At 42.2% G+C, this 18,367-nt stretch overlaps 2 protein-coding genes across 3 annotated transcripts in view; both read right to left on the bottom strand.

Annotated features, from left to right (window-relative positions):
• Window positions 1-13,566, bottom strand: LOC311132896 (tRNA selenocysteine 1-associated protein 1-like). 2 transcript variants are annotated; one of them, XM_084166263.1, is made up of 9 exons: window positions 13,414-13,566; window positions 12,966-13,063; window positions 5,652-5,754; window positions 5,317-5,369; window positions 5,095-5,226; window positions 4,368-4,484; window positions 3,872-4,058; window positions 2,781-2,814; window positions 1-2,481 (listed from the first exon to the last, which is right to left on the bottom strand). In XM_084166263.1, exons 1-9 carry the CDS (start codon window positions 13,435-13,437, stop codon window positions 2,321-2,323), a joined length of 909 nt encoding a protein of 302 aa, XP_084022389.1. In that variant the 5' UTR covers window positions 13,438-13,566; the 3' UTR covers window positions 1-2,320. The 2 variants fall into 2 exon arrangements, with proteins under 2 accessions (XP_084022389.1, XP_084022390.1); XM_084166264.1 differs by having other exon boundaries at window positions 5,652-5,751; window positions 13,414-13,540.
• A 124-nt stretch (window positions 13,567-13,690) lies between these two features.
• Window positions 13,691-18,367, bottom strand: part of LOC311132957 (phosphatidylinositol-3-phosphatase SAC1-A) — a 31,227-nt gene continuing 26,550 nt past the window's right edge. The window contains exons 17-20 of the mRNA XM_084166350.1: window positions 17,587-17,680; window positions 17,219-17,311; window positions 16,935-16,992; window positions 13,691-16,702 (exon numbers count right to left, since the gene is read on the bottom strand). Of these exons, the coding sequence (XP_084022476.1) occupies window positions 16,566-16,702; window positions 16,935-16,992; window positions 17,219-17,311; window positions 17,587-17,680 (382 nt within the window). The 3' untranslated portion in view covers window positions 13,691-16,565. The remainder of the gene's footprint in view (window positions 16,703-16,934; window positions 16,993-17,218; window positions 17,312-17,586; window positions 17,681-18,367) is intronic.

Genomic DNA, 18,367 nt, shown 5'->3' with positions numbered 1-18,367 from the left:
AAAAAACAACTTTATTTTGTTAAAAACATTATGTACATACATAAAGTAAAATAAGATGAAGAGGCCTTTCACAACTGTTCCCAACTTTCACTCGGGAGCAGAAGAGGATTAGCTACAAAATCGTATTCAGACACTAAACACACAAATCAGAGTAGGCCTCGTCATGCAAAATAATATCTCAAATCCTGTACACCCTGGGATTCATTCAATGGGCAGCCCATCCCTCCCGTTCAGTCACTGGGAAACCTTGTGACTCATGGTTTTCTGCTAATTGAAACAGCCATGCTGCGCCCTCTCACTTTGTGCAACAGAGACCGGTGCACGTTCAGCAGTACACAACGTTTCGGAACGTTTAGATAGAAAAATACCTTGTACCTTGCTGAACTCTCGGCAGTCTATGGAAACAACTCGTGTCATTTTGGTCGGGACATTTTATAAGACATCTCTACCTGGCAACATGATACATATACAGTACCAGTCAAAAGTTTGGACACACCTACTCATTACAGGGTTTTTCCTTTATTTTTACTATGTAGAAAAATAGTGAAGACATCAAAGCTATGAAATAACACAAATGGAATCATGTAACCATAAACGTGTTAAACAAATCAAAATATATTTTATATTTGAGATTCTTCAAAGTAGCCACCCTTTGCCTTGATGACAGCTTTGCACACTTGGCATTCTCTCAACCAGCTTCTTGAGGTAGTCACCTGGAATGCATTTCAATTAACAGGTGTGCCTTCTTAAAAGTTAATTTGTGGAATTTCTTTCCTTCTTAATGCGTTTGCGCCAATCAGTTGTGTTGTGACTAGGTAGGGTTGGTTGGTATACAGAAAATAGCCCTATTTGGTAAGAGACCAAGTCCATATTATGGCAAGAACAGCTCAAATAAGCAAAGAGAAATGACAGTCATCATTACTTTAAGACATGAAGATCAGTCAATACGGAACATTTCAAGTTTCAAGGTTTGAAAATGTATTCAAGTGCAGTCGCAAAAACCATCAAGTGCTATGAAACTGGCTCTCATGACGACCGCCACAGGAAAGGAAGACCCAGAGTTAAATTAATTAGTTACCAGCCTCAAATTGCCAAGAAACATGCGCAATGGACATGAGACCGGTGGAAATATGTCCTATGGTCTGATGAGTCCAAATGTGAGAATTTTGGTTCCAACCGCTGTCTTTGTGAGATGCAGAGTAGGTGAACGGATGATCTCCGCATGTGGTTCCCACCATTTAGCATGGAGGAGGTGTGATGGTGCTTTGCTGGTGACACTGATTTATTTAGAATTCAAGGCACACTTGACCAGCATGGCTACCACAACATTCTGCAGCAATACGCCATCCCATCTGGTTTGCACTTAGTGGGACTATCATTATATTTTCAACAGGACAATGACCCAACACACCTCCAGGCTGCGTAAGGGCTATTTTACCAAGGATAGTGATGGAGTGATACATCAGATGACCTGGCCTCCACAATCAACTGACCTCAACCCAATTGAGATGGTTTGGGATGAGTTGGACCGCAGAATGAAGGAAAAGCAGCCAACAAGTGCTCAGCATATGTGGGAACTCCTTCAAGACTGTTGGAAAAGCATTCCAGGTGAAGTTGGTTGAGAGAATGCCATGAGTGTGCAAAGCTGTCATCAAGGCAAAGGGTGGCTACTTTGAAGACTCTAAAATATAACATATTTTGATTTGGTTACTACATGATTCCATGTGTGTTATTTCATAGTTTTGATGTCTTCACTATTATTCTACAATGTAGAAAACTTTTAAAATAAAGAAAAACCCTTGAATGAGTAGGTATGTCCAAACTTGACTGATACTGTACGTTTATTCCACCTTCACAAACACATATGGAAACAGAAGGCAGAGTAACACCGCAGATAACACAACCACTTACTCCTCAATTGAGAAAAAATATTGTGTACCAAATGGCACTCTATTCCCTATATAGCGCAATACTTTTGACCTGAGTTCTTTGGGCCCTAGCTAAAAGCAGTGCACTAAATAGAGAATAGGATGCCATTTGGGACAGACCCTAAACTGCAAAGATGATGCAAAGCATAGCAAATGAAAACAGGAAGCTATTCTTAGGTACAGCATGTGCCAGGTGTCCACTGACTTTTATAAGAGGAGGCACAAAATAAAACTTGTCAATTAACACAAAAATAATGTCTGTAAGTAAATGGCAGTTATGGCCAAGGACTGGGGATGTGTCTTTAGCCTTTCAATGATCAAACATCTACAGAATATAATAGGAAAGTCCAAAGAACATGGCAAAATAGGATATTGCCATTCCATTGCATGCCTCAACAGTAGACAGGTTCTGGAAGGCTACTCGTGGTTCCAAAGGCCTGTTCAGAGGATTCCAAGGGTTGCCAGTGGCACTGGATAAGGGCATCATACAGTTCCTCACTGTGTTCCATAAACTTCCTGTTGGCTTCCACCACATCCAGCTCTGGGTTAGGATCTACAATGGAGGAAAAGGCTGGCAGTGATTATTTGTTGACTGCTGTCGTCAAAAGGTGGGATCTGAACCCCAGTCTTCTGTTAACCATTAGACCAAGAGGGGATACCCCCTTGGGTCGAGGAGCATGAGTCCGACTCCGCTAAATGACATATACTGGTAAATCCTCTGAACATGCAGGATATCAATCTAACTTAATTATGAAACACCTCAATTCCATCAAGTCAATGTCATCAAGAGCCTTTTAGATAAATTGGCCACACTAGTCCGGGGAAAAACAAGTAGGAAAAACCACCACCTACCTTCCAGACCATCATCTTCAACAACTTCATTTTCCTGAAAATGTTAAATGAGTTGGTTAATAAAATGATTGTGTATATTGAAAAGTCATAACTACATTAAGGAAAACACAAGGCATTAAGGTGTTAATATTGCATGTCTAAGTAGTAGTGCCGTTGAGCTACGTCACATATCCCCAGTAAAAGGTGCCGTTGAGCTACGTCACATATCCCCAGTAAAAGGTGCCGTTGAGCTACGTCACATATCCCCAGTAAAAGGTGCCGTTGAGCTACGTCACATATCCCCAGTAAAAGGTGCCGTTGAGCTACGTCACATATCCCCAGTAAAAGGTGCCGTTGAGCTACGTCACATATCCACAGTAAAAGGTGCCGTTGAGCTACGTCACATATCCCCAGTAAAAGGTGCCGTTGAGCTACGTAACATATCCCCAGTAAAAGGTGCCGTTGAGCTACGTCACATATCCCCAGTAAAGGTGCCGTGGAGCTACGTCACATATCCCCAGTAAAGGTGCCGTTGAGCTACGTCACATATCCCCAGTAAAGGTGCCGTTGAGCTACGTCACATATCCCCAGTAAAGGTGCCGTTGAGCTACGTCACATATCCCCAGTAAAGGTGCCGTTGAGCTACGTCACATATCCCCAGTAAAGGTGCCGTTGAGCTACGTCACATATCCCCAGTAAAGGTGCCGTTGAGCTACGTCACATATCCCCAGTAAAGGTGCCGTTGAGCTACGTCACATATCCCCAGTAAAGGTGCCGTTGAGCTACGTCACATATCCCCAGTAAAAGGTGCCGTTGAGCTACGTCACATATCCCCAGTAAAAGGTGCCGTTGAGCTACGTCACATATCCCCAGTAAAGGTGCCGTTGAGCTACGTCACATATCCCCAGTAAAGGTGCCGTTGAGCTACGTCACATATTCCCAGTAAAGGTGCCGTTGAGCTACGTCACATATCCCCAGTAAAAGGTGCCGTTGAGCTACGTCACATATCCCCAGTAAAGGTGCCGTTGAGCTACGTCACATATCCCCAGTAAAGGTGCCGTTGAGCTACGTCACATATCCCCAGTAAAGGGGAAGCAGGACAGCAATCTTACCTGTACAGGATTCTGAGTGTAATCATACTGGTTATAGTTGTAGCCGCCATAGTTGCCTCCATTCTGGTCGTAGCCCCATGAGCCCCATCCACCACCATACGGCTGTTGGTTGTATTGATTCTGGTTGTGTCTGTAGCCTCCTCCATGTGACCCCCACCCCCTGTTGTCTGATTGATTATGACGAGTTCTGTGAGTGAGAGAGAGAGAATTATTGGTAACCGAGGCATCGGACAGTGATTATTAAACCCATCTCTTTAGGAGTTGAAAAACGTATTTATTTTGGGGAAAGATACTCTGCTCAGGTCTTGCAAAAAATCTGACCAACAAGGGGAAGTCAAACAATATAGCTACAGTTTTATAGGCTATAAAAAGGTAGTTTGGAAAACGATTGGGTTATGCAACAACCCTGGTTTTTCGAATGGTATATACACACACACGCCATGTCTGGAGACGTCGTATAACATAGTAACACAGTAAGAACTGAAGTAAAACTCACTTGTTAGCAGCTAGGCTCAGTCGTAGTGGTTTGCTCCCGAGCCCCACCGCTCCCTGACACTCCTCCAGCGCCAACTTCTGAAGCCTCTGGTCTGGGAACTGGACAAACCCACAACCCCTGGAAACAAGAGAAACGTTCAGACAAGTAAATAACTAGAACGCTAGAGACCCGGGTTCGGTCCCGGGCTGTATCACAACCGGACGTGATTGGGAGTCCCATAAACCGGGGCACAATTGGCCCAGCATCGTCCGGGTTAGGGGAGGGTTTGGCCGGGTAGGCCGTCATTGTAAATATGAATTTGTTCTTAACCGACTTGCCTAGTTAAATAAAAATTAAATAAGACTGCTAGAAATTGTTCACCAAATTACGTTTTGAATACTTTTTTGGTAGTGGAAGAAGTTAAACATAAAATTGTTAGTGTAGAAGTTTTGACTATTATAAATAGTTGTGTAATAGTAACAGTAGATGTAATAATAATAATAATAATAAGCCATTTAGCAGACGCTTTTATCCAAAGCGACTTAGTCATGTGTGCATACATTTTTTACGTATGGGTGGTCCCAGGGATCGAACCCACTACCCTGGCGTTACAAGCGCCATGCTCTACCAATTGAGCTACAGAGGACCATTGGAAATAGCCTTGTCAAATTGTACTCACATCCTATATTAAATCAACCTGGATGTATGGAAACCAGCTATAGTGATTATAATATCCTCCTGGACTCACTTGGAGTTTCCCGTGCCGTCCAGCACCACCTTCCCCCCGCGACAGGATGGATAGCGGTTGTAGAAGAACTCGTACAGCATCCCGTCATCCACTTCAGGTGTGAGATCTCCAACGAACAGAGAGTGGAGTGGACTGCAGCGGAGAGAGAAAAGGAGTTGTGTGTTCATTTCCAATGTTTCTCATGACATTTAGTTTGACTTACAATCAAGCTTGTTGATATACCTGCTTTCTCCTTGCTTCCCAAAGGTGGCCCGGTTTAACTTGAATCTTCTAGCCTGGGAAGTACAAAAAGGCTTCCTTAAAAAACGCTCATTTACAATATGATGAACACAATACATTAAATTTATACAAGCGCTAATGAGGCAAATTGCATAAATATCTTGTTTGTCTCAGGCTACCAAAAAGCATTATGTATAAACTGCTACAATCTAGGTCTGCATCCCATTGGGCTCTGGTCAAAAGTAGTGAATTATTTAGGGGGATGTCGAGGGTGCAATTTGGGACACATCCTAGAATCCATAACATCTAAGTAGTCTTGTTAAAAATGGTATATTTACTGGTGTGGCTCCTGGTAGTGCTTTTCCATTGACTTTACGAAGACACCTCTCAGCTGTGGCTTCATCGGTCAGCTCCACGAAGCAGTAACCTGCTGCACCCCTACTGATGAGCAACACAGAGAAGGGATATCAGTCCAATGTTGCTTTTAAAAGGATTGCTTTTAACTGTGTATAGTGTGTAGCTATAATACAATGGTGTTAGCCTGGGTACCAGTCTGTTTGTGCCCTCATGCCACTCCTTGTCAGGTCAAAGGGCACAAAGCTCATCACTAAGCTCACGACTCTGAACGTCTCCCTCTGCAACTGGATCCTGGACTTCCTGACGGGCCGCCCCCAGGTTGTGAGGGTAGGCAACAACACGGGGCCCCACAGGGGTGCCTGCTTAGGCCGCTCACAACTCCAACACCATGATTAAGTTTGCTGACAACACGACGGTGGAAGGACTGAACACTGACAACAATGAGACAACCTATAGGGAGGAAGTCAGTGACCTGGCAAGGTGGTGCCAGGACAACATCCTCTCCCTCCAGGTGCTGATCGTGGACTAAAAGGAAACCGAGGGCCGAGCACACCCCCATCCACATTGACAGGGTTGTAGTGGAGCGGGTCGAGAGCTTCTAGTTCATCAGTGTTCACATCACTAAGGAATGAACATGGTCCACACACACCAACAGTTGTGATGAAGGCACAACAAAGCCTCTTCCCCCTCAGGAGGCTGAAAATATCTGGCATTTTGACCAGAGCTCTGATCCTCAAAAAGTTCTACAGCTGCACCTTTGAGAGCATCTTGACTGGCTACGTCACTGCTTGGTATGGCAACTGCTTGACAACTGACTGCAAGGCGCTATAGCTGGTAGTGCGTACATCCACTCGGGCCGAGCTCCCTGCCATCCAGGACCTCTATACCAGGCGGTGTCAGAGGAAGGCCCTAAAAATGGTCAAAGACTCCAGCCACCCAAGTCATTACTGTTCCCTCTGCTACCACACGGCAAGCGGTACCGATGCACCAAGTCTGGAACCAACAGGAACCTGAACAGCTTCTAACCCCAAGCCATTTAGGCCTCCTGAGTGGCACAGTGGTCTAAGGCGGCTGTGCCACGCAGTGCTAGAGGCGTCAATAGAGACCCGGGTTCGATCCCGGGCTGTATCACAACCGGCCCTGATTGGGAGTCCCATAGACCGGGGCACAATTGGCCCAGCATCGTTAGGGGAGGGTTTGGCCGGGTAGGCCGTCATTGTAAATATGATTTTGTTCTTAACCAACTTGCCTAGTTAAATAAAAAGAAATAAAAAGACTGCTACATAGTTAACCAAATAGCTACCCAAATAAACTGCATGGACCCCCTTATGCACTAACTCTTTTGACTCATCACATACACTGCTGCTATTGGTTATTATCTATGCTGTTGGCTAGTCAGTTTACCTCCATGTACATAGTGCCTTCAGAAAGCATTCACACCCCTTGATCTTTTCCGCATTTTGTTGCGTTACAGCCTGAATTTAAAATGGATTAAATTTAGTTTGTCACTGGCCTAAACACAATACCCCATAATGTCAAAGTGGAAGGATGTTTTACACTTTATTTTTACTAATTTATTAAATAAGTATTCAACCCATTTGTTACGGCAAGCATAAGTAAGTTCAGGTGTAACATTTAGCTTAAATAAGTAACATAAGTTGCATGGAGTCAGTGTGCAAAACATGATTTCTTTAACGACTACCTCATCTCTGTACCCCACACATACAATATGTAAGGTCCCTCAGTCGAGCAGTGAATTTCAAAACACAGATTCAACCACAAAGATCAGGTGAGGTTTCCCAATGCCTCGCAAAGAAGGGCATGTATTGGTAGATGGGTAAACAAACATTGAACATTCCTTTGAGCATGGTGAAGTTATTAATTACACTTTGGATGGCATATCATAGGGTTGGGCGGTATCCAGATCCCGTCCTCTCATCCCGGGATTTACGGTATTACCGGCTTAGTACACAAAAAAATAAAACGCTAAAAAAGCCCATTGGCCATCTATTACCAGAAAGCTAACAAAATTAGTACAAGTAACAGCGATTTTCCATGGAGGCTGCTAGCTAAATATGCTAATGAAGTGAAAATGAAATTGAAAAACAATTGCTAAGACAGGCAATCCAGCTCATATAAAGTACTACATACAGTGCCTTCGGAAAGTATTCAGACCCCTTCACTTTTTCCACATTTTGTTACGTTCAAGCCTAATTCTAAAATTGATTATTTATTTTTTATCCTCAATCTAAACACAATACCCCCTAATGACAAAGCGAAAAGTGTTTAGAATTTTTTGCAAATGTATATTAAAAATAAATAAAATACCTTATTTACGTAAGTATTCAGACCCTTTGCTACGAGACACGAAATTGAGTTCAGGTGCATCCTGTTTCCTTTGATCATCCTTGAGATGTTTCTACAACTTGATTGGAGTCCACCTGTGGTAAATTCAATTGATTAGACATGATTTGGAAAAGGCACACACCTGTCTATATAAGGTCCCACAGTTGACAGTGCATGTCAGAGCAAAAACCAAGCCATGAGGTGGAAGGAATAGTCCATAGAGCAATCGGGGGAGAAGGGCCTTGGTCAGGGAGGTGACCAAGAACCCGATGGTCACTGACAGAGCTCCAGTTCCTCTGTGGAGATGGGAGAACCTTCCAGAAGGGCAACCATCTCTGCAGCGCTCCACAAATCAGGCTTTTATGGTAGAGCGGCCAGATGGAAGCCACTCCTCAGTAAAAGGCACGACAGCCCACTTGGGAGTTTGCCAAAAGGCACCTAAAGGACTCTCAGACCATGAGAAACAAGATTCTCTGGTCTGATGAAACCAAGATTGAATTATTTTGCCTGAATGTTAAGCGTCACATCTGGAGGAAACCAGGCACCGCTCATCACCTGGCCAATACCATCCCTACAGTGAAGCATGGTGGTGGCAGCATCATGCTGTGGGGATGTTTTTCAGCGGCAGGGACTGGGAGACTAGTCAGAATCAAGGGAAAGATGAACGGAGCAATGTACAGAGAGATCCTTGATGAAAACCTGCTCCAGAGATATCAGGACCTCAGACTGGGGCGAAGGTTCACCTTCCAACAGGACAACAACCCTAAACACACAGCTAAGACAACACAGGGGTGGCTTTGGGACAAGTCTCTGAATGTCCTTGAGTGGCCCAGTCTCTGGAGAGACCTGAAAATAGCTGTGCAGCGACGCTCCCCATCCAACCTGACAGAGCTTGTGAGGATCTGCAGAGAAGAATGGGAGAAACTCCCCAAATACAGGTGTGCCAAGCTTGTAGCATCATACCCAAGAAAACTCAAGGGTGTAATTGCTGCCAAAGGTGCTTCAACAAAATACAGAGTAAAGGGTCTGAATACTTATGTAAATGTGATTTTAAAAGTTCATTTTTAATACATTTGCTAATAATTAAATAAAACCTGCTTTTGCTTTGTCATTTTGGGGTATTGTGTGTAGATTGTTTCCCCCCCCCCCCCCCCCTCATCAATTTAATCATTTTTAGAATAAGACTAACGTAACAAAATGTAGAAAAAGTGAAAGGGTCTGAAAAATGTCCTAATGCACTGCATATAGGTAGGAGCTACAGATTGTCATTTTTGGTGAGTTGACTTTTTCAAGCGAATGTGATCAAGAGACATTGTTCAAATGAACAGAACTACTGGCCCTGGAGCAGCCTGTGTTCTAGTGAGAAAGGAGAGGGCAAATAATACCAGGAAATGAAAAGGTGGCAGCTGTACAGATAACTCATCAAAAAGGGCTTTGACTTCTCGAACACGGCAGAAAGCAAACACAATATGATGCCCCGTCCACCTTTATTAATTCAGCCACTTACTTAGATAACTAGCAAGTTAAAACTTAGGGGGTCACGTTAAGGCAGAATTATTTGTTTTTCACACAAGAAAAAAAAAGACAAAAACGCATAAGAAATATCTTGCGTTTTGTAAACGCAGTTCTAAAATGCTTCTTATTGTACTTTCTGCTCGGAATCAGACTAATTTTCTGCTTCAGTTGCACTTCTCCACTGATGACAATTCACGAACGGGCGTTCTATCAACAGATAGCGCTACTTTTCTCTAACTTTAAGAAAAACATTACATGTAGCTGGATACATTCATTCTATGATAAACAGAAATATAAACGGCCGTGCATAGCTTTTTCCATTGTAAGCTCATTTAGCCTACTTGTGTGACTGCCAGCTAAATAGCGTTGCACTTCTGTTGTCATCTGATGAAAATGAAGCCATTTTCTGCCGAATGTGTTGCGCTTATGTATTTTCTGTAAAGGAAAACGAGTTGCACTTCCCTGAACACTCCATTGAAGCAAAAAAAAAACACTTGACTTTCAATATAAACCGCGACCCGTCAATACACACAGCTGGACTCACCTTCTCCCGCTTTCTCCAGTTTACAAACAAACACGTGACTGGCTCAACTGTTCTGGGGAACTATGGTAAGCTTCATAATGGAAAATAAGAATGCAATCTGCTTTATCTCCTAACGCATTGCACTGCAGGTATTTACTTAAAAAAGTTGCAACAAATATTAAAATGTATAGAAAAACTTCAAATAAATAGTTTAAACGGTTAATTGCTCCTGTAAGTCGCTCTGGATAAGAGCGTCTGCTAAATGACTAAAATGTTAAATGTATTGAAAAACCATCCTGTGGCTATTTCCAAATACTCTGGTATACGGTATGTATGGTATACCGCCCAAGCATAGTGTATCAATACTCCCACTTACTACAAAGATACAGGTGTCCTTCCTAACTTAGTTGCCAGAGAGGAAGGAAAACACTCAGGGATTTCACCACGAGGCCAATGGTGACTTTAAAACAGTTACAGGAGAAACCTGATGGATAAACAACATCGTAGTTACTCCACAATACCAATCTAATTGACAGAGTGAAAAGGAAGCCTGTACAGAATAAAAAAAATATTCCAAAACATACACCCTGTTTGCAACAAAAGCAATAATGCAAAAAATGTGGCAAAGGAATTAACTTTTAGTCCTGAATACAAAGTGTTATTGTATTTGTTTTATCCCCACAAAAAACTCCCCAGTCCTTAACGATTACAAGCATACCCTTAACATGATGCCACCACCACTATGCTTGAAAATATGTGGTACTCCGTAATGTGTTGTATGGTTGATACAACACATTACGGAGTACCACATATTTTCAAGCATAGTGGTGGTGGCATCATGTTAAGGGTATGCTTGTAATCGTTAAGGACTGGGGAGTTTTTTGGGGGGATAAAAAAAAAGAAACTGAATGGAGCTAAGCACAGGCAAAATCCTAGAGGAAAACCTGGTTCAGTCAACTTTCCACCAGACACTGGGAGATGAATTCACCTTTCACCAGGACAATAACCTACAACACAAGGCCAAATATACACTGGAGCTGCTTACCAAGAAGACAGTGAATGTTCCTGAGTGGCTGAGTTACAGTTTTGACTTAAATCTACTTGAAAATATATGGCAAGACCTGAAAATGATTGTTTAGCAATGCTCAATAAACAATTTGACAAAGCTTGAATAATTTTTTTAAAGAATAATGGGCAAATGTTGCACAATCCAGGTGTGGAAAGCTCTTAGCGACTTACCCAAAAAGACTCAAAGCTGTAATCGCTGCTAAAGGTGATTTCAACATGTATTGACTCAGGGGCTTGAATACTTATCTAATCATTATAAATTAGTATTTTATTTTTCATTTATACTTGAACTCTGAAGCATTTATTTGGGCTGCAATTTCTGAGGCTTGTAACTCTAATGAACTTATCCTCTGCAGTTTGTGTTTTATAACTGTTTTTATAATAGGGCTCCCTTTAAAAAGATACCCTAGCTCACAGGCCTCTAAATACATTTTAAACACAATAGTTCAAGAAGCACGTGCAGTAGCTGATAGGGAAAACGGATCTGGCAACAAGAATAGGCTATAGATAGTCTTGATCATTTGGGACCCCTTGGCTATTTCGCACAAGACAGGTTATAGCCAATACTTAATAAAACATTTGTTTTGTCTCATTTATTGATATGGATATAGCCTCTTCGTGACGCGGTTGTGCAAAGAGTGGAATTCACTAATACAACAGTCAAAATGCCTAATATAAGGCCTACAGTCCGTGCTCCCAAATACTAGAAAAAGTGTGATTCACTAGATTACATGATCACCACAGCAGCCCCACACGGCTATAGAAATAAATTATGCAAATATATGGCCATTAAATAACACACAACAACATGGCGTATTTAGATAGCGGAATAAGCCGAAAGCATATTTACTTTCTATTTTGCAGCTCAGGCGGTTATTCTAAACAAGGCGCTGATCTTTATCATTATCACAAGTAATTTTCTGAAGGCCCAAGCCTCTACTACGTCATCTACTGGTATAACGTCGTTGTCGAATGCAGTTCTAAAACAAGCTCTAGACTTGGAAATGAAACCGGAAGCTGCAAAGCAACTCTTAACGTCTGGCCTAGAGTTGCTTGATTGACTAGCTACGTTCGGTTCGTGTCCTTTGCAGATGCCACATTACTGACAAAAGTTTGTATGCATAAAAAAAAAAAAAAAAAAAAAAAAAGAGATCTGTAACCAAGTAAAGGGAGACGTAAAGTAATAATTGTACCGTGTAAATGTTCATTCATAGTCGTAACATCGGGTTTGTACGTTTCCAGATCTAATTTACCGTGGCTGCCGCCACTGACAGTGTCTTCTGACTGGGAGAGTTTTGTTAAGAGTTTCCCGACGCTTGCTCCAAACAATAACACGCATGCTTGTGGTAATTTTTTTGGAAACATAAGGAACATATCAGCAAGAAATACATTTAACAAAAATAAGGTTAAATTACTACACACTTTTATAGGGTTAGTGCTCCCCCAAGGCTCTCTCTCCATGTTACATTGCGGAAGACATAAGCAACTACCTGTGTTAATTAGCTAACTAGCGTCCTCTGAACACCGGTGTGTAAGCATACCTGGGGAGGAAGTGTAGTTGTCAACTGGAGGCAGACACAGCTTGTGGATCTGTGCAAAACTGCTACAGTAAGTGTATATTTCTTATTGGAAATATTCGTTATTGCTGATATGAAAGATATGGTGAATATATGTTTCGAAAACCGGTTTGAAAGCTATGATTTTTGACTTTTCTAAATTACATGGAGCCAAATGTGGGCGAATGTAAGTAACCGCTGAAACCCCTACATGCGGAGAAGAGGTTGGAGAGCTAGTGTAGCTATAGCCATACACTCAGGTCAAACGTCCTAGATAAAATACTCACCCGGTTACCTTGTTGCGTATAATCCGTACACTCACCACCAACTCCCCCATAGTGCCGAAGGCTCGGGTTATGAAGCTTTCGTCCATGTAGGGCTCCAACTACCAAACAAACACAGACAGACTTCATTATCATAACATGGTAAGGTTAGCTAACGCTAACTTAGCTAAGAGTTAGCTACCACATGTCCCTTGCAAATATTATAAAGGCTGTGTTTAGCTAGTAATTAGGTGTCAAATGTTCCATCTGCAACAAGTTAACGTAGCACTAATAAACCAAGTCGGTTAACTAGCTAGCCACCTAACGTTATGTAACTACTAGCTAGCTAGTATGCTAGCAAACATAACTTTCAAGTTGAAGCTAGCTAAACCTGGCTAGCTACTTAGATTCAACTAGCTACCTACAACCTGAAGTGTTAAAAATGTCGACTGAAATGGTTCGAGATACTCACGTTTCCCATCCATAGGGTGCTCATGTTTTAGACCTGAAGTTATAAAGCTTTTATTATTATTTTTTACATTTAGTTGTTAATCCGCGAAATAACACGCATGCAGCCGTTTGCAAGTGTCGGAAGAGGCAACAGGGAAGCTAAGTTTATGCGCATGCGCATTGAAAACAAGTACGACTGACCGCTCTCTCGCCTGGTCCCAGATCTGTTTGTGCCATCATACCACTCATGGCCCAAAAAAAAAATTAAAAGATCAAATTGAACACATTTTTTTGTTGTTGTAGTTTATTGATAAATCATCCATAAACCTCACATGGAATTACAAAGTGGGGAATAATGTGTGAATTGATAGTTTACATAATGTCTCACAGCAAGGTCATCACCTAGTTCTAGGACAAGGGGATAGGAGGGCCTATTTAGGTATATGACCATTCATGATGAAACAGGAAATTTGCAACTGTCCTCAAAATTACATTGTGAGTTAGATATTAGATATTTCACTTTGTTTAGGTTTTACTTTTTTTTTTTCTCCATCTGATTGGCTATAAGTATAACCATTTGATGTCAAGTTTTTAAAACTACTGTAGCAAGCTACTGATCCTGTCATATCTCTGAACCACTCAGTAACATATCCTTGCCAGCGTCAGTACTTGGGTATTTGTTCGTATTCAAATGGCCATTTATTTTCTTTTTACATTTTCTGAAGTTACACTGCACCAACTGGGAATATGGCCTTTCTACCAACCCCATGTCACAGTGAGATGTGAAGTTTAGATAACTAGTTTCATAGTAACAGCCTGCCACTTATGTTTGCAAAATGTGAAAGTTATGAGGATTGACCATATTTAGGAATGTGTACAATTAACCTCAGTCAGTTGATTTACTGGCCAGGATCTTCAAAGCTAGCCTGGGTTCCAGTCTGTTTGTCAGGGTTTTGAAAACCAACCAAGATATGGTGATGGAGGGAAAAAAATTATCATGATTGAAAAATAAATCCACTACCACTACTAATCCATTGATGAATAGAACACAACCATATTCCAAAATAGAGAAATATTCAAAACATAAGCCCAAGATTATTTCCAATCCCCACATAAAACAGAAATATTCACCAGGCAAATCATATGCCTTTAAATGCAGTTGTTGACTCACACGAAAGATCAGTAAACATTTCTTCTAAATTCTCATCCACATAAAAAAAAAGCCCAGGCTAGCAAAGATCACTGCTTGATCTTTGCATTTAGTATAGACTCTGCAACTAAGCGCTTAGCATACAATCTCATTGTAAAATATACAGTATATTTTATTACAAGGATATGTTAATGAAAACACAGATAACGATAGCTACTAGCTAACAGCAGACAAGCTTGAGTTGGTCCCCCTCTTTACGGTTACCACTGCCCAGCTAGAATAAAACATTAGTTCTAGCATGTCAACATGATTCTAAATTTAGCTAAAGCTTTAAAACTGCTTGTAGTGAATCACTGGCAGATTACAATAACACATTCTAAGGAGCAATGGAATTGCAATTTAGTTCTAAAATATTTACGCCATGACATCTCTACTTCTGTATTATCAATAAGTGCTCAACACTGCATATGCAAGATGGAAATCAGCACCGGAAAGCAGGCACAAAGGCATCGCAACATAAAATGGTCTACAATTCAATCTCTAATGAATACAGTAAGTCTAGAAACACCCTGAAAACCATTAAATCATATTCAAAAATATTCAAGAGAATAAGGAATGATTCTTAAGTCCACCCCCTCACCCATGGAGAGACAAGCTTGTAAGGCAGTATCTAGATCAGTGTTTCCCCAACCCTGGTCCTCCAGTAACCCCAACAGTACAGATTCGTTGTAGCCCTGGACAAACACACCTCATTGAGGGCTTGATGATTAGTTGAGAAGTTAATTCAGGTGCGCTTGTCCAGGGTTGCAATAAAAGCGTGTGCTGTTGGGGGTAGTCAGGGACCAGGATTGGGAAACACGGATCTAGAGCAGGGGTGTCAAACTCACATTCCACGGAGGGCCAGTGTCTGTAGGTTTTTGGTTTTGCCTTTCAATTAAGACCTAGACAACCAGGTGTGGGGAGTTCCTTACTAATTAGTGACCTTAATTCAATAATAAAGTACAAAGGAGGAGGGGAAAACCCGCAGACACTCGGCCCTCCGTGAAATGAGTTTAACGCCTGTGATCTAGATCAGTGTTTCCCAAACTCGATCCTGGCCCCCCCCCCCGGGTGCACGTTTTGGTTTTTGACCTAGCGCTACACAGCTGATTCAAATAATCAAAGCTTGATGATGGTTATTTGAATCAGCTGCGTAGTGCTAGGGAAAACCTTACCAAGAGCATAACAGTTCCAAAAAGAATGTGAGGTCAACTAGAACACACTGACAAGACACGACTATTATGACAGCTGGAAAATGCCCACCACATGACAACTATGGTATAGTGCAGGGCTCTCCAACCCGGTTCCTGGAAAGCTACCCTCCTGCAGGTTTTCGCTCCAACCCCAGTTGTAACTGGCCTGCTTCAACTTATCAACCAGCTAATTATTAGAATCAGGTGCGCTAGATTAGGGTTTGGAATGAAAACCTACAGGACGGTAGCTCTCCAGGAACAGGGTTGGAGAGCACTGGTATAGTGACTACTCTATAACCAACAATGAATGAACATTGAAAGATTTCTCACACCTTCTCAGATCAAATACTATGTGCCACTTCACCATCACCAAGGTTGACCGACTACGCCAACCACCAACCCTCTCCAACACAGACAACAAAATAAATTAAACATAAGGTCAATACACGCCATGACTTAAGGAATGTGGGATAGGAAGGTGGCCAGAACTGAAGATGTGAGTGTCTGATAGGAGACTACAGTTCAGTGGGTTTAATGCCTGAAAAACAGGAGTTCTGGGTTACAGTAGAAACCCCAATAGAAACTCTAGGGCTACGCCCCAAATAGTACCCCATTAAAGTGCACTATATAGGGAATAGGGTGCCATTTGGGACATAGCCCTAGGAGGACAGTGTGGAGAGCAGGTAAGTATAGAGTCCGAGCCTCGAGCAGCCGGGAGGAAGAAGAGGAAGAAGATGAAGAGGTATAGGGAGTCCGCTGGGCCGAGCTGCTTTCCACAAAAAAAAAACACACTCAGTCCATCTTCTCTTTCTGCACCAGTTTGGGGGCGTCCACAAAGTCACGGCCGTTAAAGACGATGACGGAAGCGGTGACTGCAGCAGCAGTGCCCCAGAACAACAAATACGCCAGGGTCTCAGTCCACGTGTCACCTGGGAAAGAGGGGGACACCACTCATGAGAGAACAACCAATATCAAGGACACAAAGATAGTCAGAGACCATAACAAATCCATTGATGTTTGTGACCAGAGATCAACACATTATAAGGATATAGACATAGAACACTAGGGCATGCTAGCTTGTTCTGCCTGAGGTTAATAGGGCTAGGGTTACAAGGCTCAAATTGACTTGTCAGAGGGAGATTTCAACAGTGGTTTTCTTACCAGCCATGAGGAGGCAGATGATACACATAGAGAACGCCACCACCATGATGATGGGCAGCTGCAAGACAAAGATACATTACTCATAGTTTGGGGGGGGGAGCAGAACTCAGTATTAAAATGGAGGCGAGGACCAGAGATGTTGTCATGTAAAGTGAACGACAAAACATGATGATCAGTCTGGTCATCCTGACTGGTGCCAGGACATCACAAAAAGGCCCCTCCCCCACATCTGACCCCGATGACCCCTCTCTCCATCTCTCAGTAGTAATGGGGATGGAACTGACCGTGAGGAACTTCCAGTCCTTCTGGATGTGGAGTGGAGTGGGGCCGTCTGTTTCATCAACAGCATAGTTTCCAAGGAACAAATCAATGGAATCCTGGAGACAACACACATACCCTTTAAGGAACAAAAGGGGCTGACAACTAACACAGCAAAATATCGCCATGTCTCTGAAACACATGGATGAAGAATTATGTTCAGTTTTTGTAAAATTATGATTTGAGGAAAACAATAATTGGTCTATAGAAACAAACTTCTCAACTATACAGTAGATGTCTGATATAATAATGTATCACCTGACTACGTTATGTAGTTCACTAAATTAATTAATGTCATCTTTCTAGTCCTTTAAACTGAAAACCCAAAACGTACTTGTCTGAAGCCATCAGAGAAGTTGTTCTTGTAGTAACGAATGGCAGAGTTGACTCCGTCCATCACCAGACCCATCTGGGTCCTCTTCCCTGTCCTGATGGAGGACAGGAAACAACAACCATCAATAACATTCGCTGTCAACACATATCAAACTCTCCCAACAAGGACGAGCGATGCAGTCACAAGTAACCAGACAGGCAGAGACAGTCTGCCATAATGTCCACATAGCAGTACTAATTGAATGGCATCAATCTGGTGTAGGGGAAATAACACCTATCAACCAACTACATCTCATGACCATGTACTTGTACACACCAAGCAGCTAGTACATAGACAGTCTGCATAGACATGAAACAAAAGTATCCCTCAAATTGAAGCCACACCAGGTGCAGCTGCACAACCAACAGTTGACCTTCAACCACACATGCATAGTGTCTGGAGACACGTAGGCTTGTAAACTCAGCAACAAAAAACGGCCCCTTTTCAGGACCCTGTCTTCCAAAGATAATTAGTGAAAATCCAAATAACTTCACAGATCTTCATTGTAAAGGGTTTAAACACTGTTTCCCATGCTTGTTCAATGAGCCATAAACAATTGATGAACATGCACCTGTGGAACGGTCGTTAAGACACTAACAGCTTACAGACGGTAGGCAATTAAGGTCACTGTTATGAAAACTTAGGACACTAAAGAGGCCTTTCTACTGACTCTGAAAAACACCAAAAGAAAGATGCCCAGGGTCCCTGCTCATCTGCGTGAACGTGCCTTAGGCATGCTGCA

The sequence above is a fragment of the Coregonus lavaretus genome, assembly GCF_964263955.1.
Source record: "Coregonus lavaretus genome assembly, chromosome: 7".
Classification (NCBI taxonomy): Eukaryota; Metazoa; Chordata; class Actinopteri; order Salmoniformes; family Salmonidae; genus Coregonus; species Coregonus lavaretus.
The sequence above is the reverse complement of the archived record's forward strand: the minus strand, read 5'-3'. Positions and strand labels throughout refer to the sequence as shown.

Bases quoted from the DNA above. Each gene is read 5' to 3' on its own strand.
- LOC311132896 (XM_084166263.1), bottom strand. From the start codon at position 13,437: ATGAGCACCCTATGGATGGGAAAC. The intron at 13,064-13,413 runs GTGAGTATCTCG...TTTGTTTGGTAG, and splicing joins GCACCCTATGGATGGGAAAC to TTGGAGCCCTACATGGACGA. The intron at 4,059-4,367 runs GTGAGTTTTACT...TCTCACTCACAG, and splicing joins CTGAGCCTAGCTGCTAACAA to AACTCGTCATAATCAATCAG.